Source organism: Ilyonectria robusta (genome assembly GCF_021365365.1).
Source record: "Ilyonectria robusta strain PMI_751 chromosome Unknown BGZ61scaffold_4, whole genome shotgun sequence".
NCBI lineage: Eukaryota > Fungi > Ascomycota > Sordariomycetes > Hypocreales > Nectriaceae > Ilyonectria > Ilyonectria robusta.
In genome coordinates, this window is record NW_025764438.1 from 2,207,160 (window position 1) to 2,221,244 (window position 14,085).

General features: G+C 56.0%; 8 protein-coding genes across 8 annotated transcripts; 3 read left to right on the top strand and 5 right to left on the bottom strand.

Moving 5' to 3' along the window:
* Positions 1-495: 495 nt before the first annotated feature.
* BGZ61DRAFT_529221 (amidase signature domain-containing protein) lies at positions 496-2,770 on the bottom strand (the record flags this gene model as incomplete). The annotated part of the gene is made up of 9 exons (XM_046253369.1): positions 496-749; positions 824-900; positions 950-1,126; positions 1,174-1,289; positions 1,335-1,620; positions 1,670-1,757; positions 1,805-2,223; positions 2,270-2,652; positions 2,708-2,770. The coding sequence occupies 9 exons, from the start codon at positions 2,768-2,770 to the stop codon at positions 496-498; spliced, it is 1,863 nt and encodes a 620-aa protein (XP_046108795.1).
* Positions 2,771-2,998: 228 nt separating this feature from the next.
* On the top strand, positions 2,999-3,966 carry BGZ61DRAFT_445692 (Alb1-domain-containing protein). Its single transcript, XM_046245114.1, has 2 exons — positions 2,999-3,185; positions 3,253-3,966. Exons 1-2 carry the CDS (start codon positions 3,170-3,172, stop codon positions 3,759-3,761), a joined length of 525 nt encoding a protein of 174 aa, XP_046108796.1. The 5' UTR covers positions 2,999-3,169; the 3' UTR covers positions 3,762-3,966.
* Positions 3,967-4,981, bottom strand: BGZ61DRAFT_445694 (translation initiation factor IF-3). Its single transcript, XM_046245115.1, has one exon. It carries the CDS (start codon positions 4,879-4,881, stop codon positions 4,039-4,041), a length of 843 nt encoding a protein of 280 aa, XP_046108797.1. The 5' UTR covers positions 4,882-4,981; the 3' UTR covers positions 3,967-4,038.
* Positions 4,982-5,254: 273 nt separating this feature from the next.
* Positions 5,255-5,874, top strand: BGZ61DRAFT_345166 (peptidase S24/S26A/S26B/S26C; the record flags this gene model as incomplete). The annotated part of the gene is made up of 2 exons (XM_046239760.1): positions 5,255-5,584; positions 5,707-5,874. The coding sequence occupies 2 exons, from the start codon at positions 5,255-5,257 to the stop codon at positions 5,872-5,874; spliced, it is 498 nt and encodes a 165-aa protein (XP_046108798.1).
* An 82-nt stretch (positions 5,875-5,956) lies between these two features.
* BGZ61DRAFT_169165 (uncharacterized protein) lies at positions 5,957-6,391 on the bottom strand. The gene has a single exon (XM_046237563.1). The coding sequence runs from the start codon at positions 6,282-6,284 to the stop codon at positions 6,039-6,041; it is 246 nt and encodes an 81-aa protein (XP_046108799.1). The 5' UTR covers positions 6,285-6,391; the 3' UTR covers positions 5,957-6,038.
* On the bottom strand, positions 6,379-8,989 carry BGZ61DRAFT_169170 (armadillo-type protein). Its single transcript, XM_046237564.1, has 7 exons — positions 8,546-8,989; positions 8,378-8,463; positions 8,198-8,318; positions 7,965-8,078; positions 7,661-7,906; positions 6,858-7,607; positions 6,379-6,805 (listed from the first exon to the last, which is right to left on the bottom strand). The coding sequence occupies exons 1-7, from the start codon at positions 8,574-8,576 to the stop codon at positions 6,474-6,476; spliced, it is 1,680 nt and encodes a 559-aa protein (XP_046108800.1). The 5' UTR covers positions 8,577-8,989; the 3' UTR covers positions 6,379-6,473.
* Positions 8,990-10,524: 1,535 nt separating this feature from the next.
* Positions 10,525-11,228, bottom strand: BGZ61DRAFT_169241 (uncharacterized protein). The gene has a single exon (XM_046237565.1). The coding sequence runs from the start codon at positions 11,117-11,119 to the stop codon at positions 10,715-10,717; it is 405 nt and encodes a 134-aa protein (XP_046108801.1). The 5' UTR covers positions 11,120-11,228; the 3' UTR covers positions 10,525-10,714.
* An 851-nt stretch (positions 11,229-12,079) lies between these two features.
* Positions 12,080-13,892, top strand: BGZ61DRAFT_344529 (uncharacterized protein; the record flags this gene model as incomplete). Its single annotated transcript, XM_046239706.1, has 4 exons — positions 12,080-12,547; positions 12,817-12,940; positions 13,023-13,172; positions 13,231-13,892. 4 exons carry the CDS (start codon positions 12,080-12,082, stop codon positions 13,890-13,892), a joined length of 1,404 nt encoding a protein of 467 aa, XP_046108802.1.
* Positions 13,893-14,085: the final 193 nt, after the last annotated feature.

The following is a 14,085-nucleotide window of genomic DNA, read 5'->3' on the forward strand; positions in this document are numbered from 1 at the left end:
TGGCTAGGCCAATTGCAGTTGGCCGTGTTCAACGGTCAACGACTACGTATGAACATGGCCGTCGAGATGGGCCGAACAGTACTGAGCTGGAACGAGGTAAAGATGAACGACTTGTCTCCCCCAAACTCCAACGTCTTACCACTGGAGGGATGCCAACGAGAATTCCTCAAAAAGTAAAAAAAGCGGGGGATTTCCCCACGCCTGAGGCGGACCGGCAGATGAGCGGACGGCGCCATTGTCCGGGGCCCCAAGTGGTGCACGAGTGTGCCGGTATTCAAATGGTTGGAGACCTGGAGAGGACCGGAAGCACGCGGGGTTGTTACACGGTGCTGACGCCGGGAACCGTGTGGGGGAATCAGGAGAAGGCTTCGGGAGCTCTGGGGCGTCTCGTGACAACCGGAACTGCCCATATCCAACGGCGGGTGTATTGGGCGGTGGCTGACCGCCTCCCATAGTGGTGTGACTTTGGGGGCAGCGGAAACCCTTGAATCGATCTCACAGTTCATCCGATAGGCCCTGAGGTTGTAACATGAGGAGCCGATCCTCGTTGTTGGCAGCGTGGGAGCCTTTCTCGAGAGGGAAGGCGAAGCGTCCGGCGCTGACCTCTGTTGGCCAGTGGGCCTGCTCAAAAGCCTGTTTGACGAGGCGAATCATTCCAACTTCACTCCCAAAGCTCCCCATGAGAGAGACGCAAACAGGTTGGTATTCAGTTCTCCCACTGATGCGGGAGTAGTAAGGCAGCTGAGCGACTGGTCGGTAAGGATTCCGGTTAGCACCCCAAACTCTCCATCGGGTGAGGCGAGGCAATGCCTCAGCTACTTACAAGGGACGGCTAGATGCGGTGCCCCCAATATGGAAGCCAGGTACTCGGGAGTAACCCCCGAGGAGGTGGTTGGTGGACTAATTGTCGTCAGCACGTTATGCAGGCTGCAGACGCCATGAGACGCACCTTGTGGTGTCGTCCCGGTGCCGGGTGTCAGAAGTCCCGCAGGGCAAGATCATGATGGTTTCAGCGTTGGGGGTTGCATCTAAGGACATGATGTGTTCGTGGAACCATGCGCGATATATCTTGAGGCGCTGCATGTGCTCCTTGTATTCGTCTTTGGTAATCGACTCACCCACGTTCCTATTTTCGGTCAGTTGCAGAAGCAAAGACATTGGCACCAAACATACCAAAGGAACTGAGGCGTCGCCTCGACGAATGGGTTCCTGTGAAACTTTTCGCGATACCCATCTCTGAAATCATCAAAGGCATGATAATATTCGTAGCACCATGAGTGGAACGGGACCTTGATCGTTAGCATCGATTTGGAACTGACGGAACATGGACTTACATCTTTCATGTATATTTGCATCCCTTCCCCACGGGATTCAACTGGGCGGCTTTTAGCCCACATCTCTCCGAGATTGACCTTTTCCACCCTGACTCGCATGAACTCCTCAAGAGTAGAAACGAATTCGTCCACCAAGCGTTGTTGGCTCTCATTCAGGGTCGGATGCAGATCAACCGGATATATGATCTTTTGGGGTAAGTTGACCTCGAGAGAAATGATACCAAGAGTAGGGGTCATCTGAAGAAGGTCCTTGAGGTTGCGACTGAATAAACGTCCATTGTCATAGCTACAGAGCAAGTTAGCATAAATTAAGTAATTAAGTTTTGTTGACAAACATGGAAGATTTCATGATGCCAGTGAAAGAGACGCTGCCAAGAGAAGGGGCGATTGAATAGAGGCCATGCTGGGCCGCTAAGCCATGGTCTGTAAAGTAAGTTAGTCCAGGAGAATGAGTTTTCGTATCAACTCACCATCGCAACCAATGCTCTGCTGCAGCCACTCATATCCTAACAAACCAGCCGCAGCTCCCACAGATGGACCGAACAGCGTCTGATATCCATCGCCTCTTGCACTCCACGGGGCCTGCTCATCCACCCACTCGACACCGGTACTCAGGTGGGACGTCTTTGTCTTGCCAACAATGATCGCGCCAAGATCAATTAGACTTCGTGCGTGACCAGCTGTGGTCATAGAGGGAGTGCTGTAAAGAGACGCCCAGGCTCGGCTAGATAAAGCCGAACCTGTGCCATTGAGTGAGGTAAAGTCGCTGATGGAAACGCGGATGCCTGAGAGAGGTTTCCGGAGAGAAGGCCGAGGGTGGTACAGTTTTGAAGGAACAGCAATTGACTTGGAGCTACCCTGGGAAGATAATGAACTCAGGACTTGGAACCTGATCGTGTCAGCAGCGAGCGCAACTTGCATGGGTGGCGACCTACTCGTCTGGGTGATTGACGTCGTCGGGAATAACACCAAAGGCAAATGCCCCCAAGTCATCGTCATACAGCCTCCAAGCTTGGTGGAGATTCGGCCCGTGCAAAAAGTAAGGCCCGGATGGCAATTCCGCAAAGTCGTCGCTCAGCCCGACGATGTCATCGAGGTGGTAAACCTGCCGCGCCGAAGAGTCCTCGAGAGAGTTCACTGCACTTGCATTGCCATTTCCTGGCTTTTCTACCAGCACGGAACCAAAGTCCGGAATGAAGACGTCATCATAGTCATCGAGAAGCTGAAGTAGCCCCTCGAGGTCGCCGAAGACCTCGTCGGTGGTAAGGAGCGTGATCGGGATGATGGCGTCTGAATTGATGGTTTCTTGAATAGAGCCCTTTGACGCGTTAATATGGAGTGTGTTAAGTTTGGGCTTAAATTGGATCATGTACAAGTTTCTGAGGATGAATAAGGTACTGGAGACCCGCGACGGCGCATGTAACGATGGGCTTCATGATGGACTGAGGCGCTTCTAGGGAGAGGTAGAGCAGAGGGTCAAGCGCGTTAACGGAGGGAAACTGCAAGTCATGTGGCGAAACTAGGATCGGAGCTTTGATGCGGAATATGGATAACTCTAGGGATGATGGAAAGGTGAAGAATGTCTCGACTTGAAGGTCGTCGCGTTCGCCGACGAATGAAGCACAGGCGGGTACGAACTACTTATGGCGGGAGGGAGACTAGCGGCACCTTCCCGGAAACCAATCCCCGGTGAGCCTCGGTGAGCTTATCGCTATCGCACCGCTGTGGGGTAAAGTACACCAAAATTTCCAAATCCTCCACCCCCACCAAGCCGTCACCGATTCGACATTACCACCAAACATCCCCCGTCCTGCAAAATCTCCAAGACCGCAAAAATGGCCAAGAAGAAGGGTAATTTTCTCCCAGTCACGCTTGCCTCGCTCTGTAGTTTAACTTCCCCCTCTAACAATTCTCCTAGGACCCTCCGGCCGCTCCCGCGCCGCCCGCCGCGCCACCTCCCCCGGCATCGACACCGACAAGTCGCTAAAGGACGTCAGGCCGCCCTCCAGCACCAGCGCCACCACGCGGCCCTCGGTGCTCGCCGTGCACCAGTCCGCGGGCGTGCAGAAGAAGTCCAAGAGCGGGCGCAAGAGCCAAATGTCTGCCCGGGCGCGCCGGCGCCACGAGAAGGGCCTCGAGATGGCCGAGGCCGTCATCGAGCGCACCTACCACAAGGTCGAAAAGAGCATTGACCGCGGGCGCAGCGTCAAGCAGCGCAGCAAGGCGTGGGAGGATATCAACAGGATTGCCGAGGCTGAGGAGCAGCGCGAAAAGGAGCTGAAGGAGGCTGAGGGTGGTGATGGGTGGGAGACGGACGAGGACATGGGCGGCGCAAACGGAGACGCAGTGACAGCACCCGCTGTGGCTGCTCCTGTGCCAGCAGCTGCTGTGCCGTTGCCTATGGATGATGATGACGAAATTCTCTGAACAGTTGCGACACTTGCGATGCTACGTAAACGGGATTGGGGTCGGAGTTTGGGTGTGCAAAATTCGGGTCATTGCCTTTTAGAGGGATACGGGTTATGTATGCGGCCTGATGAATGATTGGCCTTGGTTTCTTTCTTTTGCTACCTAGGTTGTAGACTCGCCTATTTGGCAGAGATACCCAGAGTATATACTATTGATACATATATCACCACAGCTGTCTTCTCCAGTACGGTACCTTTAATTTGTCAAACCACTGCACCTGAAGAAACTGGACAGATTATTTCGACACGCCCTCAAGGTAAAGTCGCAGTGTCTTATTGACGTGACCATTCATGGGCTTGTACTCCCTGGCGCCCACCTCCTCGACGCCCTTCTTGACCTTGTCCAGCACCTCGCCGGCCTCGGCATCGTCAACCTTGCGGCTGTTCTTCTTCTTGCCGAGGATGACCTCGACGCGCATGCCCTTGGAGAGGAAGTTGCTGAGCTGGCGCATCTTGGTCTGCATGTCGTGGTCGCCAATGGCCCAGTTGAGCTCCAGCTCCTTGCTCTTGGCCGAGGTGGCCTTGGACACGCGGCGGCGCTCCTTGGCCTCGCGCTGGCGCTCGTACTCCTCCTTCTTGTTGACCACCTTGCACACGGCGTACTGCGCGGGGATGCCGTCCTTGGGCTTGGCCGGCACGTAGGGGTTCACCATCCGCAGCGACTCGCCGTCGTCCAGCCGTGTGAGTACGTGGCGTGTGAGAAGCGGGCCGTCGAAGTTGCCGTTGTCGAGAACCATGATCTTGGGGTCGGTGATCTCGTGGTCCTGCGGATAGCGGTCGCGGCCGGACTTGGTGACGTCCTCCTTGGTGGTGTAGCGCTTGTCGAAGCCGCGGTCGTCGTCGTCGACGACTCGAGGCTCAAGGGCTGGCCGGAGGGATTTCAATCGGGAGGCCGATGCCACGAACGACCTGGACTGGTGCAGGCCATGAATGCTGGGCGACCGAGCGGCCGGGCTGGCGTGGCCGTGGACGAGGGGAAGCAGTTGGCGCTGCAGGGAAGCTTCCCGGCGCTCGAGAGGGGAAACGAAGACCCGGTACAGCGCCCGACGGGAGTTGTTGAAGCACGACAGGCTGCTCATGATGGTAGCCGGGGGTTTTCGGGCTGTATTTCGACAATCGGAGTCGGGAGACGCAAAGAAGGCCCAGCAGTGGCACCTGATGTTTCGAAACGTGAGGTCGTGAGGCTTGCTCGAGGCGGGCGGCCGGCGTCGGCAGAAGGTCGTCACTGCGGGACAGCTTGGGCCCGGCCAATCAACGCACTGAATGCTCACGAGACCCTTGCTCCAAGCTTAACACACCAGAGAACAGCTTAAACCTCGCGTCGACCATTCCTATTAGCCTCGCTCGCAGCCTCTTTCATGTGCACTTATGAGTGACATGACACTACCGGCGCAGACATAGACCATCCCTCTCATTGGGCCTGTCCCCTGCGAGGGGTCTGAACCACCCAAAATGCCCTTCTTCCACTTCGCACGCCACCCCGTGCGCACCTCCGTCTCGTTCCTCAAGGCGACCTGCCTCATCCACCTCGGCCTCTCGCACGGCTACAACATCAGTCCGGCTCAGGGCCCGTCCATGTTGCCCACATTCACTGTTGATGGCGATTGGATCCTCTGCGACAACACTCGTCGCTGTGGCCGCGGCGTCGGCATCGGTGACCTCGTCGTCTACCGCATTCCCGTCTTCTCCAACCAATGGGGAGTCAAGCGCATTATAGGCATGCCTGGCGATTATGTATCTGTCGGAACTCCGGGTGATCCGGGCGAGGAATTGATGATCCAGGTACGGTTGACTCCTCTTACTGCCTCTAATGTCGCATTGTTATGTCCATTCTCCACGTGGACGTATCCATATGCAAGAAAACCACACTCCCAACTCCCAACTAACACACTTTCAACATTCAGATCCCACAGGGTCATTGCTGGGTGTCAGGAGACAATCTCCCTGCCTCTCGCGACTCAAGACACTTTGGTCCCCTGCCACTGGCTCTCATCTCTGGTACCACCATTGCCAAAGTCCTCCCTTGGAACGAGCGGAAGTGGATGAAGAATGGGCTGGAGAAGGTCGACTAAGAATTGTGAACCTGGCTATGGCCATGTAAAATCATGTATATTAGACACATGCCGCACTGCTTTAATACGAATGAAGACCCAGTGTACAATATGACATCTTGCGAGGGTATAGAAACTATCAGCGTCCGTTGTCTAATTACATCTGCTCGCATCCATGTCCACCCTCAAAAATAGCCCCTCCTCCCGCTTAGCCATTCATTGATAAGGTAACCCCAGCGGCTACATATCCGCCGCAAATGCTTCGTTACAAAGAAAAAAAGAAATGCCAGTGGTCCTCCTGCTTCATGCCTTGACACCGCCCCCCTCGCCAGGGGTCCCGGCAAGCGTGCTTCGTCCGTCGAATGTCGTAGTTGGAATAGGAGAAAAGCAAGAAATATAACAGCTCCAACAAGAGCAATGCAAGCCTCCATGTAGTAGAAACACAATTATCCCGGTAAAAAAACCAAGCAACAAGTCTTGGAGAAAGTTCAAGACGCCTTCAACACCTTTCCGCCTGCCGTGCCGTACTGCAACATCCCCCTAAACGCTTCGCTTTTTCGAGAAAATGATGAACTGCTCCAACTTGGAGCGGGATTCAAGTGCCTACCGGCTGTGAACCCTTAGCCCTCAATATGAGCCTTCGACATGCTCTGTCCCAGGAGCTCAAGGCAGCGCTGGGCCAAGTTAACCACCTCACCCTCGTCCTCGTCCTCGAATTCGTTCTCGGGCTCGATCTGGCGGTTCGCAATGGTTCGGATGTGCTCGATGATGTCCTCTGCCTTGCCGATGAGTCCAATTAGGGTCTTATCCTCGGACTCGAATAGCTGCAGCAGCGTCCAGACGGCAATGTGCTGGAAGGTGGCGTCGCCCGATTGCAGGAAGCGGCAGAGGTAGCCATGAATGCCACCGTTGGGCTCAGTCCAGTTTTGCACGAAAATGGAGTAGTCGCCAACTATTGTCGTCGGTCAGAGTCTGTCATGCGTAAATGTAGGGAGGGAGCTTACCTTTAGAGGACAGGTTACCAAGGGCAGCAGCGCTGTTGCCTTGGACCTCGATACTGGGCGAGTGTGTCAGGGGGATCAAGACACTGCACACGCCGAGGTTCAGCAAATGCGACTTCAGGTCATCACTCAGAGCGAGGACCGCAATGGCAGCCGTCATCTCCGATTGGACTGTGACAGGAACATCCAAAACGAGTTGCTTGCACTTCTGCACGGCGCCAGCATCTAAAACGAGGGCCTTGTTGCGGTCCGAGCTGGCTGCCAGGTTTCGGAGTGTCGAGATGGCGTGGCATTGGATCTCCTCGTTGTCGGTGGATCCAAGGAGGTCGACGAGGGGCTTGAGGAAGTTGGTCTCGATGATGGGGGACTCGTTCATCGGGTGGATAGAAATGTTTCGAATGCAGGCAACCGCGGAGAGAATGAGAGGCAGGTAGGAGGACTGCAGGAGGCGGAGGAGTGGGTGGAGGCCGTTGGCTCTCACGATATCGAGCTGGTACTTCTCATCGGAAGCAAGGTTTCGGAGGGCAAGAGCTGCCTGGCACTGGACCTTGGGAGAAGTCGAGTCCATCAAGTTGACCAAGGACTGGACCAGCTTAGGCTCGGACTGCGCCAGTTTCCGTCGGTTGCTGGCATCGACGGCGATGTTGCTGAGGGCGGTGGTGCAGTAGTATTGAACATCGACATCGGGCGAGGAGAGTAGCTGAACGAGGACCGGGATAGCTCCGGCGTTTACGAGTTGCTGTCGGTTCTCATCTGGCCCTTTGTTAGCTTCCTACTCAAGACAAGTTGCCCAGAGCTCAATTTACCAGAGTGTGTCATGTTGAGCAGAGCACCAGTTGCGTTCCTCTGAACCCGCATGTCGCGGGATTTGGCGAGCCTGGTAAGGGGACCAAGAGCACCAGATCGAGCGATCTTGGCCTTGTTTTCCTCATGGGTGGCCAAGTTCGTGATACATCCCACGGCGTTGCACTGAACCTCGACGTTGGGTGACATCATTTGGCGGATCAATGGGGTTAGGCCACCAAGCTGCACAATCAGGACCTTGTTCTCCGCTACACGGTCTAGGTCAGTCTTGTTGAACATAGATAGCAGCATCATTCGTGGACGTACTATCAACTGCCAAGTTTCCCAGGGCGGCGCTGGCCGCCCTTTGGACCTCGATATCGGGGCTCTGAAGCAGAAAGAGGATGGGCTCGAGGGTATCGCGATCAACTTCCCGGACATCTATAGAAAAAAGCGGTCAGCATACTATGATGATAGAGAGGGTAGGCAAGATGGGTCTAAGGTTGGGTGAAGAAGTATCTGCCCATCTGCCTCTACCGCCACTCTTCCTCTTTACATACCTCGCTCGGTAATCTCGGCAAACGTCAAGCTGGCACTGCGTTGGAGATCGATGTTCTCTGAGAAGACCAATGTGCTCAAAGCTCGGAGAGGTTCGCCCGAGAAGAAGTCGGTTTCGCCACGCTGCTGCGGTGTCAGCTTGGTAATTGGCACGATTAGGTCTACTGCGAGGGGTCACAAACGTTCTCCAGGTACTGCAGCAGGTCGGCAACGGCCTCCCGCTCGCTATCGGCAAGTACAGGCTCGTAGAGGCCATCGCGAGATCGTCCTACAGATGCATCAGCTCCAGGTCCATCAAGTCTGCAGTCGATGCGGGCAGGATGGCGGGTGGCGTCTGAATCATCACTAACCTCCACAGCATGTCGAGCAGGAGACACCCATGGCCGTGACGAAGGGCTCAGCGCCGCTGGTGTCGCCGGGAAGTTGTCTTGGTCGTCGGCAGCGGCGGGAATCGACGTGGGTGTCGACGTCGGCGTCGGACTCGCAGGCGTGGCTCGAGGATGAGACGCGGGTGGGTTTGTTGGAATCGGGACGGTTTGTTGTTGACGAAGCTGCGGAGCGGAAATAACGTCACAGCAACGGGGCGTCTCGGGGGCGAGTCTCGAATTACGAATATCGGGGCAGGGTTGCTGGGTGCAGCAGCCGCGGAAGGAGGCTGAGCTCGGCGTCCGACACAGGGATAGAGAGCGAAAAAGGGCTCGGAACCAATCGACGGCGGATGCGAGGTCGTGGGCGGAAGCGGGACGACGCCTGGATGAGGAAGGGGAAGAGAGTGATGGAGAGGAGGACGGATTGGTCTGCGTTGGGGAATAACGAGACGCACGGGTACGAAGAAGCAGGGCAACGGGCAACCTCAGGACCGGAGCAGACTGCGAAGAGAGTCGGAGCTCAAGCAAGGTACCGGCCTAGCGCCGCCTCAGGTACATTCTGGGTACGCTGGGGCTCTCCCGGGTACGTGGGATGGACTGCGGGGAGCCACTGAGGGCGAGGTATTTCTCAGCGCTTCGAAGGTACCACCCCGGTGACCTCACGAGGGGAGCCACGATTTGAGGGGACCCACCGTACAAGGCGCTAGCAACGATGTAGCGCTATGATTTTGCTTCTGCGTGCGCGCTGTGGTGCGCTACGCGGGTCATTGTAGTGGAGTTGACGCAGGGTGCTCCAGTTGCTGCAGTGAGCTGCAGTGGGTCTGCGTATCGAGAGCTGGGGCATCCTTCTCGCTCTGGGCCACGACCAGTTCACCGGCTCCTCCCTGGAATCCGACGGACAGCTCCTTCAAGAGCAATGGTTCCATTCCAGTCACTTCCCGCGAGCAAATATGTTGTACGGCCCTGTCCGTTGGTCGACAAACTTCCGTTGGAGACAAGGACCCGGGTATTGGCAAGTGCCTCTTAAACTTTAGTCCAGGCTATCCAAACTCACAGCTGCCTCCCGCGAGAGCTTCCTAGGCAGTCCAAGCTTGTGGCGCTAGGGGTTGGTCAGTCACGACGACCAACTTCTCGAGTGGTAGCACAGGAAACCGGATGCCTGACACGAGAATATTGTATTCGCACACGGGTGCAAGCTTCTTTAGGTAAGGTACTGAAGCATCAGTTTGGCCAAGGTACTAAATGCCTGCCGTTCTTATTAAACTAGACCTTATTATTACTATAAAAACGTAAATACTAAATATTAGTCTTTAAAAAATTATCTTCTAAACTACTCTAGGAGGATATGGTATGCTTGTTAGTATGATTATGGATATAGTTATGTGTGCGAAAAGCAATACGCATAAGCATTGGTTTCTCAAAATACTACATTCCCCAGGACAAATCCCAAAAGGGACAGCTCTCGCTCACTGATACCCTCCGTGACCGCCAGTTGCATGTGACGCTGGAACGGAGAGACGATCTGCGGTGATGGTGCATACATGGACTCATGCTCATCTCCATTGTTCCAGGTTGCGGGCCTTTGTCAGCTCACAGCGGGCACTGTCGGCACGCCTCGTCTGCATCCAGCAAGACTTGGCCTGAGTCTGACAATCTCTGGCTGGGCACACCATCTCGACCGGTTCGTGTGCTGCGGTCCCGCCACCAAGATCAATATTTGTTGCACTTATGATGACACCCCCTACGTAGGGCGTGAACTGCCGGCTCAGCATTCAGTTGTCGATGCCTACTCAGTTGCCACTCCAAGTTGGGAGGGATGCACCATGCGTCAGCCGTTACGACCACAGCCTCTCGTCGTTTTATTAGGACGTGGGCACGAGGCTGTTCCCCATCCCCAAATGGTTGACTGAACACACGACGGTGGTGGTGTGTGTGACATCCCAGCCTTCTTCGGGCAAGTTTACGCCTCCAAATATCTGGCGGTTTCAGGCAGCACAGGCCTTCCTCCAAGACATGTGAGTCGAGATATGCCAGGACGGGCACCAGTGCTACGAAGATGAGCGCCTCCAAGGACCTTTGTTAAACCGAGTGCAACATGGCCAACAACCGCAATGCGCCCCAAAAACGTGGCAGCCAAGGTATACTTGATGCTTATGCCTTGTATTGCAAACACAACGAGCCGTTCGGGCGACAGTGACATCCATGCGATCCATATTTGTCGATCCGAAGGGAGGGGTGAACTAGGCTGGGCAACGACAAATGGGTGTCACCAACCATATGCTCTACAAAAAGAGGGTCGAAAGGAAGGGTCTCAAATGTTGAGATGGCTGCCTTTCTGTCCGAATCGACTGAGTGAATGTCTAGTTGCGCCATATAAGTGTAGCTCATGGCTGGTGACGTATGACGACGAGTCTCTCCAATGCCTCGACGACGATAAGCCAATGCCAACTCGGTAGGAAGTACAGATGCGTAGACCGTAAAACATAGAATGAGAAAGGATGTGGGTGGCCTAGATGAGAAGGTCTGGCACATTCCTCGTCGGGTAGGGGCGTACATGCAATGGAAATCCAAAACATGTCCAGTCTAATACGAGGCAACTGGCGGAAGACTCTCCCGAAAGACCGACGACGCTGGCCGCCAAGACGCCCGAGCTCGGCGGCGTAGATCAGATCCATGACGGTGTCTGGGGGCCAGGGGGGGTGCGCATTCGGTGTTCAGCTGTGGTTGCGTTGGTGTTGGCGTTGGCGGCGTTAGGTGTTGGGCCGGATGTCTTATCATATTTCCAAGGTTATCAGTGACGCTGATTGCACCTCAGTCGGGGAGGAGGGAGGGCGGCTTGTTTGGTGCCTCGAAAACGAAACTTGTCTTAATAATAAATAATTGATCCATCCTAGCCGAGGGATTTGGAGGGGAGAATCAGCATCCCATCTCGCTGGCCTTTCCATCCTTTCCGCTCGCGTTTTCCAAACCCGCCCACTTCACAACGTCACCGTCCCTCTCTCGCCTTCTGCCCCTCCTACAGGGGATTTCGACGATCTGGCCCGCCCCCGTCAGTCGCCAACCCATTTCCACTTCATTTCTTTCTCTTTTCTTTTCCCGGACGGGATCATCAAGGGAAACTCGAGGTGAACGGACGGCTCCTGACAGAACGAAGCACGGCACACGGGCGGGGTTGTGCAGACCAGAAGCAGCTCAGGTCTTGGAATGGAGGGAAATCCACAGGCTGTGCGAGGGGGGCCTCTCTCCGAGGCGGACGGCGCCACCCTCACGACGGACCGAGACGACGACCACGGCGGCGGCATTGGCGGCAGGCGAGGTGAAGGCGATGCCCAGCTGGGAGTCCCGCAGCAGCAGGGCGATCAGGGAAGTGCTCCAGTCATCCAACGGCGGCGGTCTCGAACTGACGCCGCAACCGGTGGTACGCTGCCCATGCGAATACCCGTGCCGGCGGACAACTGGTCCAGGCCCAGCGACTACATGACGTCGTCGTCGGCGTCGGCGTCGGCGTCGGCCATGATGGACACCACGACGGCGGTGGGAGGCATCTCGCGGGTCAACAACAGCGGGTATTACGCCGCAGGGGTCGCAGGGGGATATCCCAATAACAATGGCGGCGTTGCAACGGCGTCCGCAGCAGTTGGTGGTGGAAGTGGCATCAAGCTGCTCCAGTTTGGTGGCCCTGCTGCTGCTCCCTCCACAGAGGCAGTGGCTAACAACGATGGGCCGACTCCACGCCGGGGGCGGGCGTCTACCACTACATCCACCTGGGCCACCTGGGCCGCTTCCAGTGCCTCCGCCTCCACAGACACCACTGCCGACACCACATCCTCCACCACGACCGCGGGCGCCCAAGGCCATGTCCCTCACTTTGTCGCTCCGTCATCCTACCTCCGTCTCCGCCCCAAGACGTCCACCCGGAGCGCAATGGCGCCCAGCGAGCCCAAGCCTCTGAGCCCTCTGGACAAAGACCAGCTGCAGGGTCTGGTATGTTCATTCTCTCCCTCCTTCCTTTGCTCTGCCGCGCCCGGCGTCTCTCACTGTCGATTCCCCCGCGCTTCTCGAGTGCATCCTGCCGCCCGCCCGCCCGCCCGTCCGTGATGCGCCCGCCGCTTTCGCCCTCGGTCGCTGTGGGCTCATTACGGCCGCGTGCGCGGGGTCGCCTGCGCTCCTCGATCACCACCGAGGACAATCATTGCAATCTTGCCCGTTCGGATACAATCCCAGTAGCTAACCGTCATCTCCTCTTCTTCTAGAATGCGATTCGCGATTTCCTCAAAGTTCGCACCAGCTACGATGTCTTGCCCCTCTCTTTCCGCCTTATCGTTCTCGATACCGACCTGCTCATCAAGAAGAGTCTCAACATCCTGATTCAGAACTGTACGTCCATCCAGGTCCCTGGCCACTCAGGCAATGGTACCTGCCAGCCGGTACCCGGTGCCAATGCTAATACTTGGACCAGCAATCGTGTCGGCCCCTCTCTGGGACTCGCGCACCGCTCGCTTTGCCGGCATCTTGACCAGCACCGACTTTATCAATGTCATCCAGTACTACTGCCAGTACCCTGACGAGATCAGCAAACTCGAGCAGTTCCGGCTCAATAGCCTACGAGGTTAGTACGGCCCTGTCTGCACACTATTTGGCTATCCCTTGGCTAACCGCCGTATTAGACATTGAAAAGGCCATCGGGGCCGTCCCCATAGAGACAGTCTCCGTTCACCCCTCCAGACCCCTCTTCGAAGCATGTCGCCGTATGCTCAAGACCCGCGCCCGCCGAATCCCCCTCGTCGATGTGGATAGTGAAACGAACAAGGAGATGGTGGTCTCTGTCATCACTCAGTACCGTATCCTCAAGTTCATCGCCGTCAACAACGAGCATAACACAGTCCTGCTGAAGAAGACGGTCCGCGATATCGGCCTCGGCACCTACTCCAAGCTTGCCACGGCTCGCATGAGTAGCTCCGTCCTCGACGTTGTTCATCTCATGGTCGACCACAACATCAGCTGCATCCCCATTGTCGACAACGAGAACAGGGTGCTCAACGTTTTCGAGGCTGTCGACGTCATCCCCTGCATCAAGGGAGGCATGTACGAAGAGCTCGACGCCTCCGTAGGCGAGGCCCTGTGCAAGCGTCCTGACGAGAGCCCTGGTATTTACACCTGTGGCGAGAACGACCGCATGGACTCTATCTTCGACACTATCCGTAAGAGCAGGGTGCACAGACTGATTGTGGTCGACGACGACAACAAGCTCAAGGGAATCATCTCGCTATCAGACGTCCTCAAGTACGTCTTGCTGTCCGGCGTAGAGGACACGTCCAACTGGTCATGACGGGTTCATGTCCATGACTCAAAACATGACGACGCCCATGATTGCAATTGCCCGCGACCAAGGAAGGGATTTCCTTATGAAGAAGGGATGGCACAGTCAGGGTAACGCGGGGATGCATCTAAATGGCGTATCGGGATCTATGGGTGGAATACCATGGTGTTGTATAGTTTGTTCTTTCATTATAGACTGCCGG

Excerpts from the sequence above, each read along its gene's own strand:
- BGZ61DRAFT_445694 (XM_046245115.1), bottom strand. The coding sequence starts at position 4,881 with ATGAGCAGCCTGTCGTGCTTCAACAACTCCCGTCGGGCGCTGTACCGG.
- BGZ61DRAFT_169165 (XM_046237563.1), bottom strand. The coding sequence starts at position 6,284 with ATGGAGGCTTGCATTGCTCTTGTTGGAGCTGTTATATTTCTTGCTTTT.
- BGZ61DRAFT_169170 (XM_046237564.1), bottom strand. The coding sequence starts at position 8,576 with ATGGGTGTCTCCTGCTCGACATGCTGTGGAG. Across the intron at positions 8,464-8,545 it reads CTGCTCGACATGCTGTGGAG|GACGATCTCGCGATGGCCTC; the intron begins GTTAGTGATGAT and ends ATGCATCTGTAG. Across the intron at positions 8,079-8,197 it reads TGCCGAGATTACCGAGCGAG|ATGTCCGGGAAGTTGATCGC; the intron begins GTATGTAAAGAG and ends TTTTTTCTATAG.
- BGZ61DRAFT_169241 (XM_046237565.1), bottom strand. The coding sequence starts at position 11,119 with ATGTACGCCCCTACCCGACGAGGAATGTGCCAGACCTTCTCATCTAGG.